This window comes from Cynocephalus volans, chromosome 8, assembly GCF_027409185.1.
Source record: "Cynocephalus volans isolate mCynVol1 chromosome 8, mCynVol1.pri, whole genome shotgun sequence".
Taxonomy (NCBI): Eukaryota; Metazoa; Chordata; class Mammalia; order Dermoptera; family Cynocephalidae; genus Cynocephalus; species Cynocephalus volans.
Window position 1 is genome coordinate 55,416,904 of NC_084467.1, and position 13,126 is coordinate 55,430,029.

The following is a 13,126-nucleotide window of genomic DNA, read 5'->3' on the forward strand; positions in this document are numbered from 1 at the left end:
ATCTCCCTATTTCTTGGCCACCAAGGAAGGCCTTCGCTTTCTGCTATAAGCAACGGAAATGGATTAATACACATACCTTTAAAATATTTTTTGCACAAAAAACTGGTGTCATTCTATAGGTCAAGTTTCACATTCTACTTTTTCCCATTAAAAAAAGCATTTTTTCAGATCATTAAAAAATTCACTAGTTTGGTTGTATAATAATCCGCTACTCAGGCAAATTGTGATTTCTTTCCCATTCTCCCATTATTGTATACTTATATTACTTTCAGTATTTTCACACTGTAAATACTGCTGGAACGAACACTCTTATTCATAAACCACTGCTGCATCTCACATTATTTCTGGAAGACAGATACCCTAGGCTCCTGAGTGGAGGGATATATAAATACTTCCAAGGCTTTTGACACGAGGCCAAAATGCTTTCCAAAAGGTTATGCCAAAAAAGATAAGTTACTCTAGATCCAAGAGAGTGACCATCTGATCTGTCCTAAAACCACATCACCCAATTCTTTCTCAGCACTGAGTGTTATCATTTTGACATAATATTTGCCAAATTTTAGGCAAAACGTGACATTTCCTTAGTGTGGATTCCCTTCCCTGTGAGAGTGCCCTGTCTCACCAGCCTGATCTCTTCAAGTGTCGTCAGCCATGACATCTTCTGACACAAACATGTTTATTTTGGTAGAGTTCCCACTTCCCCTGCCAAACTGGCCTGCTTGTCTAGATTATGTCCTCAAATGATACCAAAGAAGAGGAAGTAAGACTGAACACCCCTTCTTCTGATAGTCACTGGGGTGTGCCCGACACCACGACAGGGACTGCCACTGTGGCCTGACACTCTGCCTGACAGTCTGCTGAAGGGCCAAGTGGGGATTCCCATCAATCTCAGCCCAGATGACCCCCAACTCAGTAGAAAGGCCATGTGGGAACCCTTGAGGGGAGGGAGAGAAAGTGCTGACACACACTGATTTTCTTTACCTCAAATTCACTGACGTTTGTGAATTAAATACTGATGTTGAAATATCTTTGGGGGGCAGCGAACCCTAAGGCAGATTCATATTTGCAAGACCAAAGAAAGTCACTGGAATGTACCAGTATAACTTGAAAACTGACACCGATAATGCCTCAGCAACAGGGACTTTTTGGCTTAAATAATACAATCATCAGATTTTCTCTTTGGGACAGGAACTCTGAAAATCATGTGCTTCATAACTGTCCTCAGCAATGCCTTCCTCTCATCACCAGATCCAGACTTATAACAGCTTATGGAGCAAACATACCATTTTTTTGTTGTCCTGCTTGTTAATGCTGACCACAGACTCCTTTATTACAATGTGAGTGATTTCAGGGAAGTAAGAAAAATTGTTCCACTCTTCCCGGATTTTGTTTTTCTCCTCATCTTTCTTGTGTTTATTTTCCAGTTTTTTCCGCTTCAGTTTATTTTTTTCCTTTTCAACAGGAACAACCTAGTAAGAAGCATAAAAGTGAGAGGGTTGGCTTTCCCATTTGCTATTAGTAAAAGCTCAGTGCTTCTGGAAAACTGATACAGGGCCTAGGTACAAGGAGGAGAAAACCAGCATACCCAGACTTACAGAGGAATTAAGGAAGCTGGCACCTACAGGCTTAGGACCAAAGAATTGGGTCTTACCAGGGAATCTTAAGATTTCACATTTGGAAGAGACCTTAATGAGCACACTGCCTAGACTCTTTACTTTATGTAATATACAATGTGCATGTAAACTCAGAAAGGGAAATAACTGCTCACTAGACATGCATCTATAGTCAGGCCCCCTCACTTCCAGATGGATACATGTGCCTTCACACAGGTAGACAACGTGTTCTTCCAAAATATGACTGGACAGAACATGAGCTTTCTCCTATCACTGAATGTCTTGACTTTATAACAGTACACAAGTCAGGATTTCTAGAAGATATGAATCCCACGTTTGAATAATATATGCATTGCATAATACATATCTGCATAAATTTAAGTGTTTTCTGTAGTATGAGCCATTGAGACTAGAGATCTAGGTTAGGTTTCTGCCTCTGCCAGTTAACTAACTAGTCTGAGCATACCTCTGAGACTCATTTCCCCATCCATAAAACAGAAAGCTTACATTTTCTCAAGATTCTCTGAGATTAGAAAATGCTTACAACATAGTACCTACTATGTAAAAAACCCTCAGTAAGTGTTGTTATTTTAGCACGAGAATAAAACAGGAGAAGAAAGTATATCTCACATTTACTTTAATATTATTATTTACAGTAATAATAATTATAGCAGCTATAATAATTTATTCAACATTTATTACATGCCAGGCAATGTACCAAATGCCATTTGGTTCTCTCAATAATCCTGTGAGTTAGATACAGTAAGTACCTCCATTTGACAGATGAATAATATGCAGCTGATACAGGTGAAATAACCCTCCCAAGGCCACAAAACTGTAAGTAGTGGAGCTAGAACTTGAACCAGGTCTATTTAGGTTTAAAACCCCTGCTCTGAGACCACTCTGCTCCATTGCCTCACCAAACAAACACCTCAATACAGAAGCTTCATTATGTAAAATCAATTAGCCTATTTCATGGAGCCAGAGGCTTAAGTTCAACTAATAGGCACATTCGCTTATTAGGTATGACCTTGGGCCAGTTTCTTAACTTCCCTGTGCCTCTTTGTGTTCATCTGTAAAATGAGGATAATGACTGTACTCCCCTGAAAATTTTTTAATTTTAGAAATAAGTGAGTTAATACAGGTAAAATGCTTAGAAAAGTGCTTGGCACATGGTAAGCACTCAGTAAATGCCTCCTGTTATTATATTACTACACATTATATATGCTATCATATTTCTCTATTTCCCTTACAGAACTCAATAAATATAAATACTTATTGAGACCTTGTGCTACATAGATGAGAAAAAAGATAAATGATACATGGTCTCTAGCTTAAATAAACTCAGCCTATGGGGTGGTGGCCATGCAAACAGATTACGCCAGCAGGATAACGAGCACACACTGCGTGACACAGGGTGTTCTTTTGGTTGGCCTCCTACAGCCACTCACATTTGGTTTTTGCCTCCACTGAATTCCAAGATTTCCAGTCACCATCACTTCATAGTAGAGAATATTTCCGCTGTCATTTGAATGAAACCAATTCATCTCATTTTCTGATGAAATCAGTAGCATGGACGTCTCAAATATTTCAGCACCGTAATGTTTTGTCAAAGTTTCCAAGGTAGCCAGGTATTTCACCTTCAGGTCGTGTGTGGACACACTGCTGTCACAAATGGTTTTGTTGTTAAATTCCTTTAGGAAATCCTTGAAAACGTTATTTATCCGCATCCTGGTGAGAAGGTTCCTCTGTCTGATAGACTTATTCAATGTTTCCGGAATATATCGTTTGTAGCTAAGAAAGTAAAAACATATATCTCTTTTTCACATATAGGTTAGCAGAAAATAGTTTAGAAACAAACAAACCTTTCTATGAATATTCCTTCCAAGTGCTGCCAAATAAGAAAGGAGGATCTACTCCCAGAGGACACAGTTGGAGTAAGCATTGAGGATGATCATCGTAAGGAGAGGGGTGAATAGAAACAGAGAAAACAGAAATGTACACACTCCACAGATTTCGCTAACATGAAAATTCCTACAAGTATCTTCAAATTTTCTGGGTCACAAAGGCAGGAAGCTAACTTGATGTATCTGTATTTTTGCTTGCTAGTTTCACTGTTCTTGTGCACATCAGGACTCAACAATAAACATACTGTCACTAAGATTGAAAGGCATCAAGAGTGATTATCTCTTGGTGTGATAACAGATGCTTTGTATCTTCTACTTACATATCTATTTTATAATTTTTCTATAAAGATCACATTTAATAGAAAGTGGGAAAAATACACAAAGGCTAATTAAATACAAAAGACTTAGTGTATACCATGTGACTATGTCCAGATATATTATTAAATGAATCAACAAGTAAACTGAAAGATTTGTTATCCATCCAGGTGCTAACAGGAGAGTAACTATGACAAACAGAATCTCCACAGACTGATACTCTGCTAGAACAGTATGAATATCCATGAAGGAAAGAACAAGTCCACTGGGGGCCAAACAAATGGGAGACTGACCTGCTTGTTACTTCCAGGCCTGAGACAGCACCTGGCCCAGAGTAATCACTGCTCCATGAGTGGTTTCACAATGGAAAATTGTGAAGTTTGGGACTTATCCTCAACAAATTTGTAATTTTTCTTTTAGATTAATATAATGTAATAAAGAAAATTAGAGAAGAGCCATCGTTTTTCACTTTAGTCTCATGAAAAAAAAAGAGGAAGCACCCAGAGTGAAGGCCACAGGAAAAAGAGAAAGTAGCAGTTCAGCACATATAGTATCTAATCAGTCCCTGCATTACGGAAGAGCATCTGCTCTAAACTCTGGTCAAGGGCAAGGAGAAACAAGATGTAAACTATAAGAAGACATGTGCTGCCTATCGCAAGTAATACAGTTATAAATAATCTCTTCAAAAGGAGACTGTATTCATTTATGACAATCATAATAGCCCACTGGTAACAAAAAACTTTAATATTTCACAGATGGGTGGAAATTATGCAGATTGAGTATTCCTTCACAAAGACTTGATCTCAAATGATATTTCTAAGTACAATTTTCTTAAGATAACAGTTGATCAACCTTCACATCAAAATTAACAGCTCTCAGGGCTGGCTGGTTAGCTCAGTTGGTTAGAGTGCAAACTTATAACAACCAAGATCAAGAGTTCAGATCTCTGTACCAGTCAGACACACACACAAAAACAGAATTAATAGCTCTCTAGTGAACTGCTAGAACTCCTTGGGAGTTCAGGCTGGGAATGATAGGAGCTGCTTGTACAGCTATATTGAGAAGCATTTTAAGATGGGTTCAGCAGCAAAGGAAAAAATGCAGTGATAGATGGCTATGTCTACCATGGCTAAGCAAGGGAAGCAGAGGGCATGTGGGTCGTTAATTTGACTGGTATCCCCAGTCCAGAAATTTCACCCTACAAATTTCTGAGATCATCATCTAACATTCAAAATCAGGAAACAATTATAATTACACTACTTTTTATAACTATTCTAAATAAGATTTGGGTTTTGCAGAGAGCAGAAGTCAGCTGGCAGTAATTACACTGAGATGTATGAGAACACGTAAAAACACCATCCCTACCACTAATTCTGAGGAAGGTTTACCTGATGTCCTTGGGAAGCTCTGGCAACTGCATCTTCCTCATCATGGCATAGTGGGAGATGGCCAGGACAGCCATCCCCAGACACTCGTTCTCGATATCATGCCCATCCTGCTCAGTCTTGGGGTCTCGAATGGGAGCCAGGCATTTGACCAAGTCATACTGTCCCTTTGGAGAAGAGGTGAGAAAAAAATGCACCACCACTTAACTTTCAAGAGCCCATCCATATTCTTGATCTTGAGAGGAAGGCTCCCCACAAGGGGAGGTGCTACCCAGAAAAGCAGGACAGCAATGAGACTAGTCACATTTATAGTTTCTCCAACATCAAAGCTCTTTTTCAACAAAGCTAGGCATGAAGGGGCTCAGGAGATGTTCTCCCGAAGTTCATTCACTCATTTAACAAATATTTACTGAGTGCTACATTAGGTGCTGGTAAACAGTACAAACATATGAAACTCCTTCTGGGGCTTAACATACAAATGATGCTGAAAAGCAGTGTCCACTAGGCCTAAATCACACCAGAGCAAGGGAAGGTGACACTGGGCTGGGGTTTGATTGTTCATTAATTCCATAAGCATGTATTAAGACAGCCTTATCTAGGAACTGGGTATAGAAAGCTGACGGGGCACCACCTCTCATTCTGGTGTAGACTTAGAGAAACGGAAAGGAATTCACATTCTATAGTGCATCTAATTTAGCACATGTAAGTTTTTCCCACTTCTGCTGTTCATTTCCATTAGTGAAATGGTCACCAAAATACACCCCTTCACTGATGGAGGTATACAGCATTTCAAGAGCCAAAGGGGACTTTAAAAACAAAAAATAATACAAGACTAAACAGCAGTGCCCACCACCTGCCTTGTATAGAGTAATGACGACAACATCAATGATGGTTTACTAAACCCTAACCTCAGTACTAGACACTGTGCTGGTGCCTTTTATTTATTTCATTTAATCCTCACAACAGCCCTCCGGTGGGTGTTAACATCATCATCTCTAACAGACAAGGAATCTAAGGCACCAAAAGGGAAATAACCCCATTCATTCATTCATTCATTTATTGGTAATTATTGAGAACCAATTATGGGCCAGATATTATTCTACGTGCTAAGGTTATGTCAATAAACTAAACCACATTCCTGATATCATGGAGATTCCACCCTATAGAGAAAGAGTAAAATTAAAAAAAAAAAAAAAGAAATATCCAATGTCAGGTAGTTACAAAAAACACAGTATAGTAGAAGTATGGAGGCCAGGGAACTAAGGTTGAGATTAAACCTAGGTCTTACTCCAGGGCTATAATACAGCCACACTCAAACTTTGGTGATGGACTTAAAGTATACAGAACTCTAACACTTTAGCCTTTCTCTAGCTTGGAGCAAGGGTAGACATGAAGTCTAGAAGAGGTGTTCCTATGTAAGGAAGACACTCACTTTCCCTGAAGAGGCTTCATTTTAATGGTTTTGGGATGGAGGCTCCTCCCTTGCTGCTGTTCCCCTTCTTGCTTTTTTCAGGTAAGGTCACTGACCAGTTCCACAAGCTTCTGAGGACCAGCAACAATGATCTATGCCAGCAATGTGTGAGGAGCAGAACAAAATCCGACTACTTTGTTTGACTGTGAGTTTCTATAAACATTTACTGTACAGCTACCAGAAGTAAGTGATTCCTGGGCCTCTGAAAGGTCAGATCCAAATATAATACTTACTCCTTGAGGTATGGTGCATTCGTCCTTAATACCTCTGCTCCCAAGAAAAGTAAAAGAATGAATCTCAGATATGGTCACATAAAATTGGGAAGTTGAACCCAGAAAGATTAATCTGAAAATGGCCAGTTTGTTTTATGTTTTTCTACATGGTATCTGCCCAAGGCTGTGCACTGTCTCATTTCTCCACTGTTTCCCAGGCCAGTTCTAAAGTAGGCATGGAATGGGTTTAATGTGCAATCAGTAACTAAAGCCCTACAATGGGAATTAACCTTGACACAAAAATCACATGTGTAAAAGTATATTCTAAGGAAATAATAAATAGAACATGTATAGAAACCTGTATATAGGAAGTTGTTCACAATAGTCTATAACAATGATAGATAGCATCATAGGGCAAACTTGAGAAAAAACCGAAAATGTCCAGAAACGGGATTAGATAAATAACCTTTCCTCTGTACTCAATCCTCATTACTCCATTTCCCACTTGAAATTTCCAGTTGTATGTCTCACAGTAATTTCCAAAAAAGAACTCATTTCCACCCCTACCCCAGCCTCTTCCTCCCATAGTCTTCCCTATGTAGAAAATGCCTCCATTATCTATCCAACATTGCCCAAAACAGAAACCTAGAAATCAGCGTTGATTCCTCAAAGTCTCTCACCTTCCACATTCAACCCATCAGCAATCATATCAATTCTATCTCCAAAATTAATGGCAGATCTACTCATTTTTCTCCAACTTAACTGCCACAACCCTTAGCCAAACTAGGATTTTCTCTGACCTGGACCACTGACTCAGCTGGTATATCTGGAGTGTACTCTTGAATCCACTTTCCACATATCAACAAGAATCATCATTGACTTAAGAATAAACGAGATCAAACCCTCCCAATGGCTTCCTATTGCACTCACGATAAAGATGTAACGACTCACCAGCTCCTCATCACCCTCCTCCTGCTCTCCAGCCACACTGACTCTCCTCTCAGCAACTACCTGCCTTGGGGCCTTCCCACATTCTGTTCCCTCTACATCACATGTTTTCAAATGAGGCTGAGGGCATATTTGGCATTGTCTGAAGACATTTTTTATGGTTGTCTCAACTGTGGGAGGTGCTACTGGCATCTAATGGGTGGAGGCCAAGGATGCTGGTAAATATCCTACAATGGGCAGGGTAGTACATCACAACAAAGAATTATCCAGCCCAAAATATCAGTAGTGCTGCTATTGAGGATCTCTACCCTACATGGAAGAAATAATTTCCCCACCCTGCTCTTAGCACTGCAGACTCCTTTTTAGTCTCCAAGATTCATTATAAACGTCATCTCTTTAGAGACCTCCTTTGATCACATTATTTAAATTAAGTCCTCCCCATTCAAACCCCCCTCCACATTCCTATCACAAAAGCTTTTCTTTTCATAGCACTTCTCCCCATTTCTTATGTATTACCTATGTATCACTCTATTTGCTTGTTTGTTTTCTAACTTGACTATACGTGTGATGCATGCAGAGCCCATGTCCGTCTTGTTCACCCCAGTATCTCTAGTGCCTTAGCAAGTACAAGTGTCTGAGGCAAATAATACACAGACACCCAGTAAGTATTTGTTGAATAAATGAATTGTTAAGTCATTAAAACAATAAAGATCAATATTTTAAATTGACATTTGAAGGATGAATAAAAAACCAGTATATAAAATGATACGAACAGAAAGATATTTTCAAAAACTACATAATACATAATATAAATGTGCATGTTAAAGTCAGAAAGCATATTATCAAAAATGTTAGTTCTCTCAGGGTAATGTAATTTTAGGTGATTTTAACCTCTTTTGGCCTTTTTCTAGTGCCTAATCTTTCCGCCCTACTACCACTGTAACTCAGGGTGGCACTTCCTTCCTCCCCAAATGTAACTATGACTGCTGAGAAGTGCCTTCCTTAGCCCTGTTGAACTACACCTTCCCTCAACTGCAGCTTCCCTTTCACCTCTGCATGCAAAGTGCTACAGACAAAAAGGAACATGGTGGGAGGTGGCAGGAAAGGAAAGGAACAGAGAAGAAGTGAAGCCTAAAAAATCCATAAGTGGAGGAATTAGCAATTCAGTATGGGGGGGTGGGGGGATTGGAAAAGCCACAAACGGGATAACCAGTACCTCTGGATAATGAATTGCTGCTTCCTCCTCCTCACCTGGGGCAAGTCCAGGTATGGCAGGAACTTCCACAGAACAGGCCATAAAGCATCCTCTGCTACCAAGTTCAGCTGCACCAGAGGATCTGAGCCCCACAATCCTCAACCAGCCCACAAATTCCACACTCTGCTGGTCCAGACTTCCTACCTGAGCAAATAGATATTCCAGCGAACTAGCGTCAAGGAGCGGGGTTGCATCTGGAACCTTTTTTTTCTCATAGCCATTTTTCTGCTTCTTTGGAGAATGTCGCCACACCGACTGCTCATTGTCATTGGTCCCGTGCCAGTTGGTGAAATAGAATCTGGAAGGCAGGAAAATGAACATCAGTTGTGGCAAAGGAGACCTTGGAATAGATGGAAGGTGTCCTGGTTCACCCATAGTGGTCAGTGCCAAAGGCTCAGCAGCCCTGAGAAGCAAGCAAGCAAACCCAGTACCTTGTCAAACCTCAGTGCTTATAAGGCCCATTTTTTTTCATCTTGACAAGCACTATGTACAGGAGCAGTGACCTGTTAGCATCTCCTCTATGGCTCAGGGATATCAAGTGACTCCCTGAAGATCACAAAGATAGCTCCTCTAATGGTCCACTACATCTTCCTGAATAGGAAAACACCTGCTGACTAGAACTCTATGCTAGCCCAGCAGCTCCCTGTACCTTCACCATCAGCGCACTGCTAAGGCCATTCTGCTCGGAATCCAGGACCTACGATATACACATTTCTGAGATCTATTTTCATCACACAATCAGCATGTACAGCTAATATGGCAGTGCTTCCTATTTCCCAGATCACTGTTATTAAACTGATAATGTAAAAGCATCAGCTGCAGTGCTGTGAATTAATTTAATAAGCACTTTATATACATTATGCTATTTAATCTTCATAGCAACTCTACAGTATAGGTTTCATTGTTTCCATTTCACAGATGAGAAAAACCAAGATTCTAAGAGGTTACACAACCTAAGACTACAAGTCTGTTCTCTTAACTACTAGTTTCCTCTGCCACCTGTAAGAGAGACACAGTGAGTTCTGAAATGTATGAAAGGGATTGAGCCAAGCTGGCTCAGGCTATCTCTAGGCTACAGGCTCAGCTGGTGCCTGGGTCTCTATCCCTTGACATGCCCATGAGCTGATGAAAAAGAACCATGTCACAGAGAAGCAACAAATAAAACTCCTCCCATCTCCCAAAAAAGACATGCTGTTAAACTCAGGTATCTGTCACTGCACTATATTTGCAGAGCCTAGGACATGCAAGGCTGAGAGCCAGGCCCTGGAACATAGTGGGCTCTCAAGCATGGTCCCTGCCCTCTGTGAACTCCCTGTCTACAGGGGCAATTAGTCTTGTCCAACAACAACTATAAAGTAACATACAATGGGACACGTGTCATAAGCAGGACTTCACTGTGACCTTAATGGGCCCCACATATTTTTCCCTTCTTACATTCATATACATATTTTTTTTTCATGTCAGTGGAAAAAAATAAAGAATGACATAAATAAATGTAATAGCTGCCTACATTCCTTTTCAGAATGACGTGGAGGAATAAGGCAGGAAGGAAGGAAGGAGAGAGAGAGAGAGAGACCTATCAGTCAGAGATCTACATTGCAAGCTCTTGAGAAAAATGATGATAGCATATTCTAAGTATATGTACAGATAATGTACATAATAAATTCTCCCTAGGTTTCTACAAAATTTTACAAATGGAAAAGGAAATTAATTTGGCTGAAAAAGCATGAAAATATCTTTTTCTTAAAAATAACAAATATGATTGCATTATATTAAGATATACTATAAAACAATAACTATCAAAATCATTATCTAAAAGCAGAAAACCATAATTAAAGTACAAGAATATTTCCCAAAATAGAGCTGGGATTTCACTGAAATAATCAACAACATTTATATTCATATTACACCTTCTTTAGTGGTGAGATTATGAGGTTTCAAAATTTTTGTAGTTTGCTGTAATGCAAATGTTTTAGCTTAGGGTGGTATCTTTTCTTCCTCAACTTCAAAGAACCTGTGGTAACAAAGTAATATCCTGTTGAAGTATAATGTCAGGCATAAAGTCAAGGTGCCAAAAGTGAAGCAGCAGTGCAGTTCCTGGTAGCTAACAGAAACGGAGAACAGGCAAAGACAGTTTTTAACAGCGAGGCATTCACATGACCAATAAAGAAAGATTAATGCCTCTAAGAAGATTCTACCGCTAACAGAAAATTCACTAGATATATAAATTCAGGAAAGTCCCTTCTCTTTTCTGGGCATCAGTGTTCCCAATGAAAAAATGCAAGAGTTGAATTAGGTTAAACGCAGGTCTCTTCTAAGTCACAAATGCTTCCATTCAAGGCTCTGAGCTCAGTTTAGAAACCTAGAGGGAAAGAACTGGAACTCAGTGACAAGCCTCCTTCCTAGACTTCAAGCTGTAGCTACACATCTTCATGCTGATCATGCAGCCAACCCCCAGGCCATGGAAAGCAACATTACACTTTGAAAAGCAAATCCAATTATGGTTAGAAGACTCAGCTGGGTGGGGTGAACTGTTTCCCTAAATCCAGGGTGTGAAATCTCACATGGCACACACCTCTTCTCCTAAGGTGAGATCTTGGGTAAGTACAAAAGAAGACAAAAAGACAGCTCTGGGATGATTATCAAAGAAAAGTCTGATCGGGCTCAGCATCCACCAAGAAAAACGCCCCCATCATTCTGGAATGGTAACAACTGTACCAACTTCCCAATGGAAACAGCAGCTATAATACTGTGGAGTACGTCTGAGATTACGGAGGGTCCCTGCATTCTATTTGCTTCTGAGCTAATCTATTGATTTAATCACATCTATATAAGTTAAGATCCTTTTCAAGAAGGATCTACCCTGTTTATAAACTCCACTGCTAAACACATATTAACTTATGCTTAACTAGTATCTAACATACTAGTTACTAGTTAAATTCTAGATCCAGAACAAATACACTTACAAACTCAAAAGACTGCAACTATTGAAGTACTGTCTATATCACCTTAGGAGACACTGTAACATTTAGCAAAGTCTGCAAATATGGGAGAAAGGCAAGTACCCATCAGAAGAAAAATCATAGCCCCATAGCCAAAAATCCTCAGGGAGTAGATCAAAACCATCCACTTCTTGAGAGCAAGACCAACCTAGAATTTATAGGTTACCATTTCAGGCAGTGCTTCTCAAGCATTTTAGGTGTAATGTTTAGTAAGAAATATATTTTATAGCATGACCTAGTACATACATATCTCAAAAGTTTTAAAAAACAATATTCTTAGGATTTGTATATATGCCGACATTATCTATTCTCTCCTGTTTATTTTTTGAAATTCTGGTCACAAGTCACTAAATTAAATTCATAATCCTCATGCACTATTTGAAAAACTCTGCTGTAGGACACTAATTCTATTCAAAATACACTCCGCATCATAAAGATTTCTTTTCTAAAATGTGGCAGAGGAGGATGATCAAACTCATCTTGAGTTGTATAACAAACACTAAAGAAGTCCTTCCTCATACCAAGTCAAGTAAAGATAAAAGTTACAAATTACAAAAATGACTACAATACTTCTTGGTAAATGCTCAGGGACCCAGGCTAACCGTTGTCCCTCACTGCACAAGGAAGCCTGGACAGCACCAGCTCTGTACTTCTCATACCTCATTCGGTAGTGGAGCCGGAGTGACATTTTGTCATCAATGGTGATGGTGCGATTCGGAGCGTACCAGAGCTTGGTGTTCTCATCATACAGGGCAAACAGGTTGTGACACAGAGGAGAAATATCTGGGGAAAAGTACAGGACACATCAGAAAATTAAAATGAGATACATTTGGCCATCTGTTTCCAAAGCATGACATATGCAAAGATAAGGAATTCTCTCATTCAGAAAGAATCTAGGTCACTAGCATCCTCCCGGGGCAAATATGACTTCCACTCATGTTCAATCAGGCAGTTTTAATCATAATAATCAAGAACTATGACTCCCCAAGAATATGCACCGTAGCTCCTGGCAAACCAA

General features: G+C 39.6%; 1 protein-coding gene across 1 annotated transcript in view; it reads right to left on the bottom strand.

Annotated features, from left to right (window-relative positions):
- JAK1 (Janus kinase 1) overlaps nucleotides 1–13,126 on the bottom strand; it is a 133,728-nt gene that overhangs the window by 30,485 nt on the left and 90,117 nt on the right. Inside the window, exons 5-9 of the mRNA XM_063103807.1 lie at nucleotides 12,768–12,891; nucleotides 9,251–9,404; nucleotides 5,224–5,387; nucleotides 3,065–3,407; nucleotides 1,284–1,469 (exon numbers count right to left, since the gene is read on the bottom strand). Coding sequence (XP_062959877.1) covers nucleotides 1,284–1,469; nucleotides 3,065–3,407; nucleotides 5,224–5,387; nucleotides 9,251–9,404; nucleotides 12,768–12,891 — 971 coding nt within the window. The remainder of the gene's footprint in view (nucleotides 1–1,283; nucleotides 1,470–3,064; nucleotides 3,408–5,223; nucleotides 5,388–9,250; nucleotides 9,405–12,767; nucleotides 12,892–13,126) is intronic.